This window comes from Salmo trutta, chromosome 35 (genome assembly GCF_901001165.1).
Source record: "Salmo trutta chromosome 35, fSalTru1.1, whole genome shotgun sequence".
Lineage (NCBI taxonomy): Eukaryota > Metazoa > Chordata > Actinopteri > Salmoniformes > Salmonidae > Salmo > Salmo trutta.
In genome coordinates, this window is record NC_042991.1 from 38,515,983 (window position 1) to 38,533,402 (window position 17,420).

Here is a 17,420-nt window from a genome sequence, read left to right on the forward strand (position 1 = left end):
TACATTCTTATTCAATCTCTTAAAATGTCTGTTTCGGAATTTATCAAGATCACATATTTGAACCTATTTTATGGAGAAGTTTGAGGTTAAGCCTATTGATTGCAGACTTCTACGCTTCATTTTTGGGCAATTGCGTGACACTTAATGTTTAACCCATTTGTAAATTAATGAACGAGGCTGTGTTGTAACGTTTGACGAGGTTGAGAGATCCCATCGGTCTATGTCACCAGGCAGGCGGACGGTTGCACCAGGGGCGAAAATCTGATATCAACTTTGGAGGGGACAATTACATGAAATTTTCTCAAGAGCAATTCCTGAGGGGGACACCAAAAGTAGTGCTGTAACACATAGCCTACATTGTAATATGGTAAATGTATATTGAGGAACCAAAGAAATAAGGTGTTTGCCGTACTCCTAACTACCGGTACCCAAAACTACACAACTAATCACAGCAGCAATACCATTGCCTTTAACAAATCTTAGTTCAGTCACCAGTTTAAGTTGAGAGTGGGGGTATCCATGGTATTTTCCAATTATGTTCCTATTTTACAAGTAAAAAAAATTGAGAACCTTTCATAATGTTGCCAAACAAAGACTCAACAAACTTACCTGAGACTCCCTGTCTCTGCCAGTCTGTCCCTGCATATCTGTCCCCAACTCTGCTGTCTGTGTGCCATCTGTTGCCTGCTCTGCCTAATGACATCGTTGTGAAACATTTCCATTAGAATTTCATTTCTTTCTTATGAACATTTTATCAACTAGTCTTTGAGATATTAGGCTACTAGGGTTCTTACTTTGCGTTTTGGTGTACTGAAAAATACTCTGATGTCCGTCTTTTATTTTTCTGCCATTTTTCTACCTGGCTGGCTGGCTACACACACACACACACACACAGTGTGTAGGTTATTTACAGTAGGAGATAGGCTTCTATCATCTTATCTTTTATCATTCTATTTGGGCTTCGATCTAAAAGGTAGCTAGCAAATGTGAAACGGATTAAAATTACAAGAGTTGACAGCTGTATGAGTTCACCATTTACACAACATATGCTGCAACCTTTTGTAATTTTAATAGTTTGTTTCATATTGGCTGGCTTCCAACAATAGCTGAATTTGCAAAGCTAGCGAGCACCAATTCTGTTTCAGTGGTGTTTGCTATAATCTTTGCTACCCGGGTTAAATAAAGGTGAAATAAAATAAATAAATAAAAGTTCCCTTGCGACAATTTAGCTTTTGCAACGAGACCATTAAATATATTTAAGACAATAGTAGAAGAGAGTGTAGTTCTGTTCAGTTTGGACTTCAGTTTATCGCTAACCTTATCACAGGGACTTTGAAGCACTAACTTACATCATCTGCATGCTGATCTTGGAATAAATTGACGATAGCAAAGATTCCATCTTTGACGAGGCCACATAAATGGAATAATTACTAGCTAGCTTAATAGTTAATATTTGCCCGCTAGCTCTGCATATTCAGCTAGTGTGTGTGCGCGATTGACTGGATTAACCTCACGTCAGTTACGTTCAGCGATTGACTGGATTAACCTCACGTCAGTTAAGTTCATTGAGTGCCTTTCAGACAGTGGATACCACCCCTCTGTTACCTTGCCAACTAAGGAACTGGCAGTGGATCAAACCATTGTGAGGCAAAGGGTGGGGGGGGGTCGCAATCTTTTGAAACTTAAAAACGCGCTATTAAGTGTCTATAATCAGCACAATTGCTTTCATTGCGTATTATTAATATTATTTAAATTACATAGTTATGTTTCAGTGATATATTGGGGGGGACAAATCATATTTTTCCCAGGATGGGGGGGTCGTGTCCCCCCCGTCCCCCCCGGGATTTCCGCCCCTGGGTTGCACCCACCCTCCCCAATATGAATTAACAGGCGCCTGTGAGTGAAATAACGGGGAATCTCGCTCTACAAAGGGATCTCCTCCGCAGCGTCATACACTACAATTTCTCCCGATCGTGAGATCCTGCGAAATTCACTCTTGACTTATTTTGTAGCTAAGCTTTGATGTCCAGGTATGATTTAGAAAAGCGGGAGGGTTCGCCTTACTCTCCTGTACGAGGGGACGAGTTAGTTGTTGATTCTCGAAGACAACACGCTGGAGAGAGAGAGAGAGGTAAAGGTGCCGTTTTTACTCATAAGAAATATATTGGTGATGTTCGTAATGTTAATGTCACTCGTTTTGAGTAGAACGAACCAGAAATCGTTATGAAGTATGCATGCTTATAACCGGATAAATGTAACGTTTTAAAAACATGTTTTTTTTTAATGAGGTGGAATATGTAATAAACTCGCCACTCCCTGCACTGCTGCCTTGGTCAGAATCACTAATTAATAATAGACCGGCGGTGTGATAATACGGTGTTTAGTCTATAAAACGAGGCGTTGAATGGTGCCATATGATATCGCTTTCGATGCGTCTTAAAGGGTTTCTTTAATAAGTTTGGACTTTTCTCCCCGCAAAATTTCCCCCCCTGCAAAAATGTTCAAGATATAAACTTAAATAATATAATATGTTTTCTAGGCAATGGATTATTGTCTCTAAAACGGACCAACATCAACAGTTTTGTCGTGTCATTTTAAAAAGGGGCAAACATATATGTTTACCCAACTCTCTGTCCAAAACCTACTGTATATAACGGGGTTGGTTATGTATTGAGATGTTTATGTATTCCGGTTGGTTGAATTTACATATCAATGAGGTTTTATGCCATTGGTCGTGCTTGCAGATAAGGGGAGAGATCAAGAATTCTTCTCAGCCTCATATTAATATGCAAGCGGTAGGCTAATTTACAATGTTTACAAGTTCGCTATGGACGTGTGTGTGATATATATATATATATATATATATATATATATATATATATATATATACACACACAAGTAGACAAAACATTAAGAACAACTGCTCTTTCCATGACATAGACTGACCAGGTGAATCCAGGTGAAAACTATGATCCCTTATTAATGTCACTTGTTAAATTCGCTTCAACAAATAAAAATCTAATTTTATTTGGCACGTGTGCCGAATACAACAAGTGTAGACCTTATTATTGTGAAATGCTTACTTACAAGCCCTTAAACAACAGTACAGTTCAAGAAGAAGAGTTAAGAAATATTTACCAAATAAACTAAGGTAAAAAATTATAAAAAGTAACACAATAATGAGGCTATATGCAGGGGGCACCGGTAATGTGCGGGGGTACAGGTTAAAGGTCATTTGTACATGTAGGTAGGGGTGAAGTGACTGCATAGATAAACAGCGAGTAGCTACAAAACAAATGGGGGGGAGGGGGGGTCAATGTAATATTCCAGTGGCCATTTGATTATTTGTTCAGCAGTCTTATGGCTTGGGGGTAGAAGCTGTTAAGGAGCCTTTTGGTCCTAAACTTGGAGCTCTGGTACCGCTTGCCGTGCGGTAGCAGAGAAAACAGTCTATGACTAGGGTTGCTGGAGTCTCTGACAATTTTATGGACTTTCCTCTGACACTGCCTATTCTGTAGGTCCTGGATGGAAGGACGCTTGGCCCCAGTAATGTACTGGGCCGTTCGCACTACCCTCTGTAGTGCCTTGCAGTCAGATGCCGAGCAGTTGCCATACCAGGCGGTGATGCATCCGGTCAGGATGCTCTTGATGGTGCAGCTGTAGAACTTTTTGAGGATCTGGGGACCCATGCCAAATCTTTTCCAGTCTCCTGAGGGGGAAAAGGTTTAGTCGTGCCCTCTTCACGACTGTTTTGGTGTGTTTGGACCATGTTAGTTTGTTGGTGATGTGGACACCAAGGAACTTGAAACTCTCGACCCTCTCCACTACAGCCCCGTTGATGTTAATGGGGGCTTGATCGGTCCTCCTTTTCCTGTAGTCCATGATCAGCTCCCTTGTCTTGCTCACATTGAGGGAGAGGTTGTTGTCCTGGCACCACACGGCCAGGTCTCTGACCTCCTCCCTATAGGCTGTCTCATCGTTGTCGGTGATCAGGCCTACCACTGTTGTGTCATCAGCAAACTTGATGATGGTGTTGGAGTCGTGTTTGGCCACGCAGTCGTGGGTGAACAGGGAGTACAGGAGGGGACTAAGTACACACCCCTGAGGGGCCCCAGTGTTGAGGATCAGCGTGGCAGACGTGTTGTTGCCTACCCTTACCACCTGGGGGCGGCCCGAGAGGAAGTCCAGCATCCATTTGCAGCTTCAGTGATGTTTGGCAGCATGAGTGAAGGAGGCTTTAATGCGAAATAGGAAGCCAATTCTAGATTTAATTTTGGATTGGAGATGGTTGATGTGAGTCTGGAAGGTGAGTTTACAGTCTAACCAGACACCTAGGTATTTGTAGTTGTCCACGTATTCTAAGTCAGAGCCGTCCAGAGTAGTGACGCTGGACGGATTATTGATGAGCTTCGTGGGTACTATGGTGTTGAACGCAGAGCTGTAATCAATGAACAGCATTCTCACACAGGTGTTCATTTTATCCAGGTGGTAAAGGGAAGTGTGATTGAGATTGTGTCATCTGTGGATCTGTTGGTATGCGAATAGGAGTGGGTCTAGAGTATCCGGGAGGATGCTGTTGATGTGAACCATGACCAGCCTTTCAAAGCGTTTCATGGCTACAGACGTGAGTGCTACCGGGCGGTAATCATTTAGGGGAGAAGACGGGTTAAAGATGGATTTATAATTATTGAGACATGGATTGTGTATGTGTGTCATTCAGAGGGTGAATGGGAAAGACAAAAGATTTAAGTTCCTTTCAACAGGGTATGGTAGTAGGTGCCAGGCGGTTTGGGTCAAGAACTGCAACGCTGCTGGGTTTTTCACAGTCAAGTTTCCTGTTTGTTTCAAGAATGGTCCCCCATCCTAAAGGACATCCAGCCAACTTGACACAACTGTGGAAAGTATTGGAGTCAACATGGACCAGCATCCCTGTGGAACGCTTTCGACACCTTGTGTGTATTGTTGTGAATTGTTACAGTGAGGGGAAAAAGTATTTGATCCCCTGCTGATTTTGTACGTTTGCCCACTGACAAAGAAATGATCAGTCTATAATTTTAATGGTAGGTTTATTTGAACAGTGAGAGACAGAATAACAAAAAAAAATCCAGAAAAACGCATGTCAAAAATGTTATAAAATGATTTGCATTTTAATGAGGGAAATAAGTATTTTATATCATATAATTTCTTTGTCAGTGGGCAAACGTACAAAATCAGCAGGGGATCAAATACTTTTTTCCCCTCACTGTTAGATATTACTGCAATGTTGGAGCTAGAAACACAAGCATTTCACTACACCCGCAATAACAACTGCTAAACAAATACAATTTGATTTGATTTAGAGTCCATGGCACTACATGTTGAGGCAAAAGGGGATGTTCTTTTGTGTGTTATTGCTGTAAGACTGAGTTGGCTAGCAATGCTCTAATTATAACGGTCACATTAGCTCCTTGCTAATTCATAGTTATTTCCATGCCAACAGATGAATCACGAATCTACAACCATCAACATACTGTTGGCCTGCGCATCTAATATGCTTCTTTATGTCTATAGTCAGAATGAACTTCAATTAACTGGGACCGCTGGCTGGACACTCTTTATAAACACAAACACAAGAGAGATCACATCTCTTACACAGCCTGTATCTCTCTATACCGCCCTAAAGCCTTGATAAGAAGGCAAAGTTGGCCATAATTTGATTTAATTTAATTTATAATTTTAACAGGCTATACCTTTTAATGAGCCCTTTGTCGTGCCACTTAAAAAAAAAAAAAAAAATGGGGGCGAACATAATTTGGACAGTTGCTTGTTATGTAATAACCCATCTGTCATTCTGTCATTAACATTACGTGGGTCATCGTTAAAGCTAGTCCCATAGCCTCCTCACATTACGTGGGTCATCGTTAAAGCTAGTCCCATAGCCTCCTCACATTACGTGGGTCATCGTTAAAGCTAGTCCCATAGCCTCCTCACATTACGTGGGTCATCGTTAAAGCTAGTCCCATAGCCTCCTCACATTACGTGGGTCATCGTTAAAGCTAGTCCCATAGCCTCCTCACATTACGTGGGTCATCGTTAAAGCTAGTCCCATAGCCTCCTAACATTACGTGGGTCATCGTTAAAGCTAGTCCCATAGCCTCCTCAAATTACGTGGGTCATCGTTAAAGCTAGTCCCATAGCCTCCTAACATTACGTGGGTCATCGTTAAAGCTAGTCCCATAGCCTCCTAACATTATGTGGGTCATCGTTAAAGCTAGTCCCATAGCCTCCTCACATTACGTGGGTCATCGTTAAAGCTAGTCCCGTAGCCTCCTAACATTACGTGGGTCATCGTTAAAGCTAGTCCCATAGCCTCCTAACATTACATGGGTCATCGTTAAAGCTAGTCCCATAGCCTCCTAACATTACGTGGGTCATCGTTAAAGCTAGTCCCATAGCCTCCTCACATTACGTGGGTCATCGTTAAAGCTAGTCCCATAGCCTCCTAACATTACGTGGGTCATCGTTAAAGCTAGTCCCATAGCCTCCTAACATTACGTGGGTCATCGTTAAAGCTAGTCCCATAGCCTCCTAACATTACGTGGGTCATCGTTAAAGCTAGTCCCGTAGCCTCCTAACATTACGTGGGTCATCGTTAAAGCTAGTCCCGTAGCCTCCTAACATTACGTAGGTCATCGTTAAAGCTAGTCCCATAGCCTCCTCACATTACGTGGGTCATCGTTAAAGCTAGTCCCATAGCCTCCTAACATTACGTGGGTCATCGTTAAAGCTAGTCCCATAGCCTCCTCACATTACGTGGGTCATCGTTAAAGCTAGTCCCATAGCCTAGCGCATTTTCTATGATATGAATCAGTTAGTGAGGTTGTAATGGTAAACCATGTACTGTATTTCTAAAAGTAACTATTTGCCTGTGTCCCAAATGGCACCCTATTCCCTATATAGTGCACTACTTTTGACCAGAGTCTCATAGGCCCTGGTCAAAAGTAGTGCACAAAATGTGAAATAGGTTGCTGTTTCAGACAAAGCCTATCTGTTATCTGACAATAATGTCTACTGTATCATATTTTGATCTGCAGCGTGCAACGTGTTTGCTTTATTACGTAACTGCAGTGTAAAGAAGGGTTTCTCTGGGGTGATATCACTGCTGACTTCTCACGGTCTCATGCTTATTCTGCTGGAGGTCAAATGTCATGCCCCAGTATCACTCTCACAACCACAGAGGTATAAACAAAACGTCACACCTCCGTTTTTACGGGGGTAGGAAGGGCACACGGAAGTAAGGTGTCATCGAAAGACAGCAATGTGAGTTTTAAAGCATTATGACAGAGAGAGTTAATGGCACTCCCTTTGGCTTATTAAGATGGCCCCATTACTAATGCTTATTATGGCTTATTATGGCTTATTAAGATGGCCCCATTACTAATGCTTATTATGGCTTATTATGGCTTATTAAGATGGCCCCATTACTAATGCTTATTATGGCTTATTATGGCTTATTAAGATGGCCCCATTACTAATGCTTATTATGGCTTATTATGGCTTATTAAGATGGCCCCATTACTAATGCTTATTATGGCTTATTAAGATGGCCCCATTACTAATGCTTATTATGGCTTATTATGGCTTATTAAGATGGCCCCATTACTAATGCTTATTATGGCTTATTATGGCTTATTATGGCTTATTTTCTCTGGTTGGTTTCCAGACTGTAATTGGGTTGTTTTCAGCAACAGCATGGTTTTTAAATAGCTAATTTCTATTTAACCCAGTGAGGTAGGTGTGTGTGTGTGTGTGTGTGTGTGTGTGTGTGTGTGTGTGTGTGTGTGTGTGTGTGTGTGTGTGTGTGTGTGTGTGTGTGTGTGTGTGTGTGTGCTCTATAAATAAGCAGTCCCCAGTGTAGTGTCTTCTCGGTGCTCCTCGTCAGGAATCAGAAAATGACATTATAACCCGTCTCTCTGAGGGATACCTAAGTATGTGTGTGTTTTGTCGGGAGGAATCAGAACATTGCTGTGAAACACTTCTCTTTGAGGGATAACTAACTAAAGGTGTTCTTGGGGAAACAGGAACGGAAGCACAGCAACCAGGAAGAGATGAGTTAATATTGTCTCCCTGGTCAAATGGCACCCTATTCCCTGGTCAAATGGCACCCTATTCCCTGGTCAAATGGCCCCCTATTCCCTATGGGCGCTGGTCAAAAGTAGTGCACTATATAGGGCAGGGGCGTCAAACAAATGTTTCCCCAGGGGCCGCATTCGGACTTCAACGAGGTCCAGAGGGCCGCACTGAAAATGTGTTTTATTTCCTCGCCATCAAAATGTGTATATTATAAACAGTCCTCTATCCATGGTTTTGGAATTTTTCCGATGCTCCCTGACTGTCTAGCTTTCATTTCAGCGATTATTAACTGAAACTGTATGAATGTAGGTCCATTATAATTTCTACACAGTTTCGATTTGGTTTTAGTCATTTTAAAGTATAAAGTATAATAATAATAATACATGTATGTATTTATTGAATTAAACATTTGAAAACACAAACCACCCACGGGCCATATGTTTGACACCCTGATATTTGGGAGCAGTGTGGTGATGAGAGGGAGAAAACAATACGGAGAGAGTCTACGGTTGAAATAATGTTTACATGAACACTAACAATAATAATGACATATTGTGGTGGTTCATTTCTGTATTATCAAATGAGGAGAGACAAACTTATCACACAAGTCAGAGTTATAAGTAAACTGAATCTTTTTATTAGTGAGAGCTTTGCAATAGCGGTCGGTGACTTGTCAACGAATCGACCTCAGATGATTCGTTGACAGAGCCCCAACACAATGGCTACTGAGATATTTTATAGCAAAGATCCACCCCCCTAGTCGACATAACAAACCACAGATATTAGGAACAGTTCACAAAGTGAGACTTTATAAATGAGAAAGGAGTATCCCGTAGCCAGAGAGCATTCACTATAAATTATCGTTCCGTTTGGCCCCTAAGACGAGGTTCCGATCTCGTTCCTTTTCCTCCTTGCACAAAAACACCAACTCGACCAATGGCATAAATCAATTGTCAACTCCAGACACTACCACACACATCCCCCAAGGCCAAAGGAGGGAGTGACTGGCACACAAACATTGTGGAAACCAGTAATTGGTTCCCCATTAATCACGCCATCCCTTCACATGGTTTAGAATGGGTAAAGACACATTCACATATGTAGACAATGTTCCATCCTGTCCTCTTCCCTTTCTGATATTCTGCATAGCACCAGAGACATGTGAAAGACAAGCCTGACCTCTCCCCTCTCTGGGCCCCAAGTGACTGAGCCCCAGCTGAGGGAAGAAGTGCAACTGCCAACACCAGAGTCCAAAGGGATACATTCTAATAACAAGTATATCACATAAGCATATTATGCAGATAAAACATCTTCATTATCTATGTTACCCAACTAATTCTGATTCATCCGCCACACATATTAAACTGATTTTACAGGACGAGTATGAAAACAGTCACATAAACACCTTCGTCTGCTCACGGCATCATAAACAGTAAGATTTCCCGCTGTTTTCTTGTTTTTTCAAGTCCAAAGTATTTTATTAAAAGGCGTATGCTTGCCTAGCAGAGATCTGCTAGGAGCAAACCTGAACCTATGTATGCGTACGACTTTATGTGCGAGTGGAAGTGAGTTTGGAAAAAACAAAAAATATGCGTCTTAGAAATTGTTTTCACAAACTTTTTATATGTCCCGAACTCCGAATCATCAAATAAGCTTCGCCAAAATAACATGGTCACTGTGGTAGAGCGTTTTGTTTTGATTGGCGATTTTTTTCTTCATTTTTATCAAATGTCATATTTGAAATCGGGCTACCTGATGGGTCATCTAAACAGGATTATTAGGGAAATCGTTGTTGTTGCATAGGAAAGGGGGGGTACCTAGTCAGTTGTACAACTGAATGTATTCAACTGAAATGTGGCTTCTGCATTTAACCCAAGCCCTTTGAATCAGAGAGGTGTAGGGGGCTGCCTTAATCGACATCCACGTCTTCAGTGCCCCGGGAACAGTTCGTTAACTGTCTTTGTTCAGGGCCCGGGGAACAGTGGGTTAACTGTCTTTGTTCAGGGCCTGGGGAACAGTGGGTTAACTGTCTTTGTTCAGGGCCCGGGAAACAGTGGGTTAACTGTCTTTGTTCAGGGCCCGGGGAACAGTGGGTTAACTGTCTTTGTTCAGGGGCAGAATGACAGATTTTTACCTTGTCAGCTCTGGGATTCAATCCAGCAACCTTTCAGTTACTTGGCCCAACGCTCTAACCACTACGTTTTAAAATAACTGTTAGATTAACGATCCACAAAAATAATGTTATTGTGTGCGTGTAACCATGCTCAATGTTCTGGGAAAGCTTTCCAGTGGATGTTGGAGCATTGCTGCTGGGACTTGCTTCCATTCAGCCACTAGAGCATTAGTGAGGTCGGGCACGGATGTTGGGCGATTAGGCCTGGCTCGCAGTCGGTGTTCCAATTCATCCCAAAGGTGTTCGATGGTATTGAAGTCAGGGCTCTGTGCAGGCCAGTCAAGTTCTTCCACACCGATCTCGACAAACCACTTCTTTGTGCACGGGGGAATTGTCATGCTGAAATAGGAAAGGGCCTTGCCGAAACCGTTGCCACAAAGTTGGAAGTACAGAATCGTCTAGAATGTCATTGTATGCTGTAGCATTAAGATTTCCCTTCACTGGAACTAAGGGGCCCGAACCATGAAAAACAGCCCCAGAACATTATTCCTCCCCCATCAAACTTTACAGTTGGCACTATGCATTCGGGCAGGTAGCGTTCTCCTGGCATCTGCCAAACCCAGATTAGTCTGTCGGACTGCCAGATGGTGAAGCGTGATTCATCACTCCAGAGAATGTATTTCCACTACTCCAGAGTCCAATGGCAGTGAGCTTTACACCACTCCAGCCGATGCTTGGCATTGCGCATGGTGATCTTAGGCTTGTGTGCGGCTGCTCGGCCACGGAAACCCATTTCATGAAGCTCCCGACGAACAGTTCTTGTGCTGACGTTGTTTCCAGAGGCAGTTTGGAACTCGGTAGTGACTGTTGCAACCGAGGACAGACGAGCCGTTGTTGCTCCTAGACGTTTCTATTTCATAATAACAGCACTTACAGTGGCCCGGAGCTTCTCTACCAGGGCATAAACTGAACTGACTTGTTGGAAAGGTGGCATCCTATGACAGTGCCACGTTGAAAGTCACTGAGCTCTTCAGTACAGGCTATTCTACTGCCAATGTTTGTCTATGGAGATTGCATGGCGGTGTGCTCGATGTTATACACCTGTCAGCAACGGGTGTGGCTGAAATAGCCAAATCCACTAATTTGAAGGGGTGTCCACATATGTTTGTGTGTATACAGTTGAAGTGGGAAGTTTACATACACTTAGGTTGGAGTCATTAAAACTCGTTTTTCAACCACTCCACAAATTTCTTGTTAACAAACTATAGTTTTGGCAAGTCGGTTAGGACATCTACTTTGTGCATGACACAAGTAATTGTTCCAACTATTGTTTACGGACAGATTATTTCACTTATAATTCACTGTATCACAATTCCAGTGGGTCAGAAGTTTACATGCACTAAGTTGACTGTGCCTTAAAACAGCTTGGAAAATTCCAGAAAATGATGTCATGGCTTTAGAAGCTTCTGATAGGCTAATTGACATAATTTGAGTCAATTGGAGGTGTACCTGTGGATGTATTTCAAGGCCTACCTTCAAAATCAGTGCCTCTTTGCTTGACATCATGGGAAAATCAAAAGAAATCAGCCAAGACCCCAGAAAAAAATTGTAGACCTCCATAAGTCTGGTTCATCCTTGGGAGCAATTTCCAAATGCCTGAAGGTACCACGTTCATCTGTACAAACAATAGTACGCAAGTATAAACACCATGGGACCACGCAGCCGTCATACCGCTCAGGAAGGAGACGCGTTCTGTCTCCTAGAGATGAACGTACTTTGGTGCGAAAAGTGCAAATCAATCCCAGAACAACAGCAAAGGACCTTGTGAAGATGCTGGAGGAAACAGGTACAAAAGTATCTATATCCACAGTAAAAAGAGTCCTATATCGACATAACCTGAAAGGACGCTCAGCAAGGAAGAAGCCACTGCTCCAAAACCGGCATAAAAAAAGCCAGACTACGGTTTGCAACTGCACATGGGGACAAAGATCGTACTTTTGGAGAAATGTCCTCTGGTCTGATGAAACAAAATATGTGGATGTGGATATATTGAAGCAACATCTCAAGACATCAGTCATGGAAGTTAAAGCTTGGTCACAAATGGGTCTTCAAAATGGACAATGACCCCAAGCATACTTCCAAAGTTGTGGCAAAATGGCTTAAGGACAACAAAGTCAAGGTATTGGAGTGGCCATCACAAAGCCCTGACCACAATCCTATAGAAAATGTGTGGGCAGAACTGAAAAAGCGTGTGTGAGCAAGGAGGCCTACAAACCTGACTCAGTTACACAACCTCTGTCAGGAGGAATGGGCCAAAATTCACCCAACTTATTGTGGGAAGCTTGTGGAAGGCTACCTGAAAAGTTTGACTCAAGTTAAACAATTTAAAGGCAATGCTACCAAATACTAATTGAGTGTATGTAAACTTCTGATCCACTGGGAATGTGATGAAAGAAATAAAAGCTGAAATAAATCATTCTCTCTACTATTATTCTGACATTTCACATTCTTAAAATAAAGTGTTGATCCTAACTGACCTAAGACAGGGAATTTTTACTAGGATTAAATGTCAGGAATTGTGAAAAACAGTTTAAATGTATTCGTCTAAGGTGTATGTAAACTTCCAACTTCAGCTGTATATAGTGTACTATCAGATTCCAAATGGGTGCATTAGTAACCAAAAAAGTGTTAAACAAATCAAAATATATTTCAGATTCTTCAAAATACCAACCCTTTGCCTTTGCACACTCTTGGCATTCTCTCAACCACCTCAATTTTGATTCTCATAGCAAAGGGTCTGAATTCTTATCTAAATAAAGTATCTCAGTTATTGTTTCATTTTTTTTTTATTTGGGAAAATTACGAACAACCTGTTTTCGCTTTGTCATTATGGGGTATTTTGTGTAGATTGAGAAAATTGGATTTATTTAATCCATTTTAGAATATGGCTGTAACGTAAGAAAATATGGAAAAAGTCAAGGGGTCTGAATACTCTCTATGTTGCTCGACTAAAAACAATCTTGGTCGACCAACAGCCTATCGACAATTCGACTAATTGAGGTCAACAATAATGTAAACAATCATTTTCATCCATTGTTTTTCTCCAGCCTTTGTGTATTTCTGTTGGAAGGGGATGAACACACTGAAAACGTTGAAAGCCACTAGTGGTTTTCTCCCTTCCAAAATATCTCTTCTTCCTTCTCGCTCTCTCTCTCATCCTCTCTCTGTCAGTTATCCTCTGCTCATCCATCCATCTGTCTTTTCTGCCGTGTCATCGTAAGACAACACCTTAGAGTTGTCATTACATCACCGTCAATATGTATTGTCTTTGTGTTTTGTCTTAGGGTGCATCCAAAATGACACCCTATTTCCCTACAACGTGCACTACCCTATGGGTCCTGGTGAAAAGAAGTGCACATTAAAGGGAATAGGGCACCATTTGGTAGCCCCTTCCCCCAACCTTCCACCTCTCAGCCCTAACTGACTGTCACCAGCTGTCAATCATTTCTCAGCCTTTGCTGTGAGTGTGCTGCCTTTTCCCCACAGATGGTTGTTCCAACACACAGTGGTATTAGATACATACTGTGTCCTGTGAAGCGTGAACATGGCCTTGCATTCTTTCCTCTGTGGCTGCGTCCCAAAATGGCACCCTATTCCCTAAATAGTCCACTTACTTTTGATTAGAGCCCTGGTCAAAAGTAGTGCACTATATAGGGAAAAAAGGGTGCCTGTGAGTGAGTGTTAGTTTGTAATATTGTAATCTCTTTTCTTTCCGCACGGAGAGAGGTGTGCCACTCCCTCCCTGAGAGAGAGATGAAGGTCAGTCTGTCCCAGACTGATTGAGAAGGAGGGAGCAGCAGAGGAAGAAGAGAAAGAAGAAGAGATCAGGGATTACCTCCTCACATCATCCGGATGTTTCTATCTCTCTCTCTTTGTCTCTCTCTCTTTGTCTCTCTCTCTCTCTCTCTCTCTCTCTTTGTCTCTCTCTCTCTCTCTTCCTCCATCGTCAACGTCGTTCACAGCTGCGGCTCTACGGCTCCTAGACTCTGAGCCGCGAAGGGGCTCTACACACACGACCCACACACTGTTTAGTGTCTCTACTGCTGATGCTGGGTATCCTGCCTGGCTGGCTGCGCGCTCCATCCCCAGCTCCAGGCCCGGACCATGAAGAGGCCCAAACAGCAGACTCAGCCCCTTAGCTTCCTCTCCTTCTTCAGCCGGAAGCCTAAATCCGACCCCAGGCTTGAGAGGCCTGCTGGGGCCCTCAACAAGGAGGAGGTTTCCATCACACTCACGCCCAGCGAACATGCAGAGCAGGTGAGGAAGACAGTCCCCCATGTAGTGTCTCTGGTCAACATTAGATAGGTAATAAGGTGTAATTATACTGTAGTAGTACACTAGGGAATAGGTTACCACCTTCCACCTCTACCCTGGGCGGCAGGGTAGCCTAGTGGTTAGAGCATTGGACTAATAACCGCAAGGTTGCAAGTTCAAATCCCTGACCTGACAAGGTACAAAATCTGTCGTTCTGCCCCTGAACAAGGCAGTTAACCCGCTGTTCCTAGGCCGTCATTATAAATAAGAATTTGTTCTTAACTGACTTGCCGAGTTAAACAAACCAACTCATCTTTAGTGGCTCTGGTCAAGTAGTAGTGGAGTAGGGGAGCGATGTCAAACAGCCAGCTGTAAGTATCTACTCTTATCAACGCCTCCTGTGTATCTGTGTAGCAAACATTACCATGTTACATAATGTTAAGTAGTGTAGCAGACTACTGGTAACGTTACATAACGTTAGGTCGATGTTAAGTAGTGTAGCAGACTACTGGTAACGTTACATAACGTTAGGTCGATGTTAAGTAGTGTAGCAGACTACTGATAACGTTAGGTCGATGTTAAGTAGTGTAGCAGACTACTGGTAGCGTTACATAACGTTAGGTCAATGTTAAGTAGGGTAGCAGACTACTGATAACGTTAGGTCGATGTTAAGTAGTGTAGCAGACTACTGGTAGCGTTACATAACGTTAGGTCAATGTTAAGTAGGGTAGCAGACTACTGATAACGTTAGGTCGATGTTAAGTAGTGTAGCAGACTACTGGTAGCGTTACATAACGTTAGGTCAATGTTAAGTAGGGTAGCAGACTACTGATAACGTTAGGTCGATGTTAAGTAGTGTAGCAGACTACTGGTAGCGTTACATAACGTTAGGTCGATGTTAAGTAGTGTAGCAGACTACTGGTAGCGTTACATAACGTTAGGTCGATGTTAAGTAGGGTAGCAGACTACTGATAACGTTACATAACGTTAGGTCGATGTTAAGAAGTGTAGCAGATGTAGATGTCAACTCTAATGCTTCTTTGATGTCTGCACAGCTAACATTAGGGTCATGGTGTCAGAGTGGTAACCCATGGATACACTGTGGGTGGGTCCCAGATGACACCTTTCTTCCCTATGTAGTGCACTACTTTTGACCGGTGCCCATAGTTAATAGGGGGCCACCTTGTTCCCTATGTAGTGCACTACTTTTGACCGGAGCCCATAGTTAATAGGGGGCCACCTTGTTCCCTATGTAGTGCACTACTTTTGACCAGAGCCCATAGTTAATAGGGGGCCACCTTGTTCCCTATGTAGTGCACTACTTTTGACCAGAGCCCATAGTTAATAGGGGGCCACCTTGTTCCCTATGTAGTGCACTACTTTTGACCGGAGCCCATAGTTAATAGGGGGCCACCTTGTTCCCTATGTAGTACCCTACTTTTGACCAGAGTGCCCTATAAGGAGCAGGGGCCCATTTCAGACAGCCTGTATGATGATCGTACCGTGTGAGAATTTGACTCTTGATTTACTAATGAATTGTTGTTTTTAGCAGCCTGGTATGTACAGTATCTAGACCAGTCCCTTCCTCACCCGCTGGGACCCTGCAGAGGGTTTGTTGACTGTTATTTAAAGTGTCTCCTCCTGCATTCTGTTACCAAGAAACAGTAGCTTACGTCAACGCTCTAGTCTACCCCTCAGATACACACAGACACACACACACACACACTCTACCCCTCAGATACACACAGACACACACACAAACACTCTACCCCTCATATACACACACTCTACCCCTCAGATACACACAGACACACACACTCTACTCCTCAGATACACACACACTCTACCCCTCAGATACACACACACACACACACACACACACTCTACCCCTCAAATACACACACTCTACCCCTCAGATACACACAGACACACACACTCCACCCCTCAGATACACACACACACACTCTACCCCTCAGATACACACACACACACACACACACACACTCTACCCCTCAGATACACACACACTCTACCCCTCAGATACACACAGACACACACACTCTACTCCTCATATACACACACTCTACCCCTCAGATACACACAGACACACACACACACAAACACTCTACCCCTCATATACACACACTCTACCCCTCAGATACACACAGACACACACACTCTACTCCTCAGATACACACACACTCTACCCCTCAGATACACACACACACACACACACACTCTACCCCTCAGATACACACACACTCTACCCCTGAGATACACACACACACACACACACACACACTCTACCCCTCAGATACACAGACACTCTACCCCTCATATACACACACACTCTACCCCTCAGATACACACACACACACACACACTCTACCCCTCAGATACACACACACTCTACCCCTGAGATACACACACACACACACACACACACACACTCTCTACCCCTCATATACACACACACACACACACACACACACACACACACACACACACACACACACACACACTCTCTACCCCTCAGATAGAAACATACACTCTACCCCTCATATACACACAGACACTCTACCCCTCAGATACACACAGACACACACTCTACCGCTCATACACACACACTCTCTACCCCTCATATACACACACTCTCTACCCCTCATATACACACAGACACACACACACACACACACAAACACTCTACCCCTCATATACACACACACACACACTCTACGCCTCATATACACACACTCTCTACCCCTCAGATACACACACACACACACACACACACACACACACTCTACCCCTCATATACACACACACTCTACCCCTCATACACACACTCTCTACCCCTCAGATACACACACACACACACACA

General features: G+C 43.1%; 1 protein-coding gene across 5 annotated transcripts in view; it reads left to right on the plus strand.

The window, feature by feature from the left end:
- The first annotated feature begins 1,918 nt into the window (after positions 1-1,918).
- The window catches only part of LOC115175177 (E3 ubiquitin-protein ligase RNF19A-like), a 65,625-nt gene continuing 50,123 nt past the window's right edge, over positions 1,919-17,420 (plus strand). For 4 of the 5 annotated variants that reach the window (XM_029734412.1, XM_029734414.1, XM_029734415.1 and 1 more), the window contains exons 1-2: positions 1,919-2,131; positions 14,008-14,542. In XM_029734412.1, the coding sequence (XP_029590272.1) occupies positions 14,390-14,542 (153 nt within the window). In that variant the 5' untranslated portion in view covers positions 1,919-2,131; positions 14,008-14,389. The remainder of the gene's footprint in view (positions 2,132-14,007; positions 14,543-17,420) is intronic. The other variant, XM_029734411.1, reaches the window with a different exon arrangement.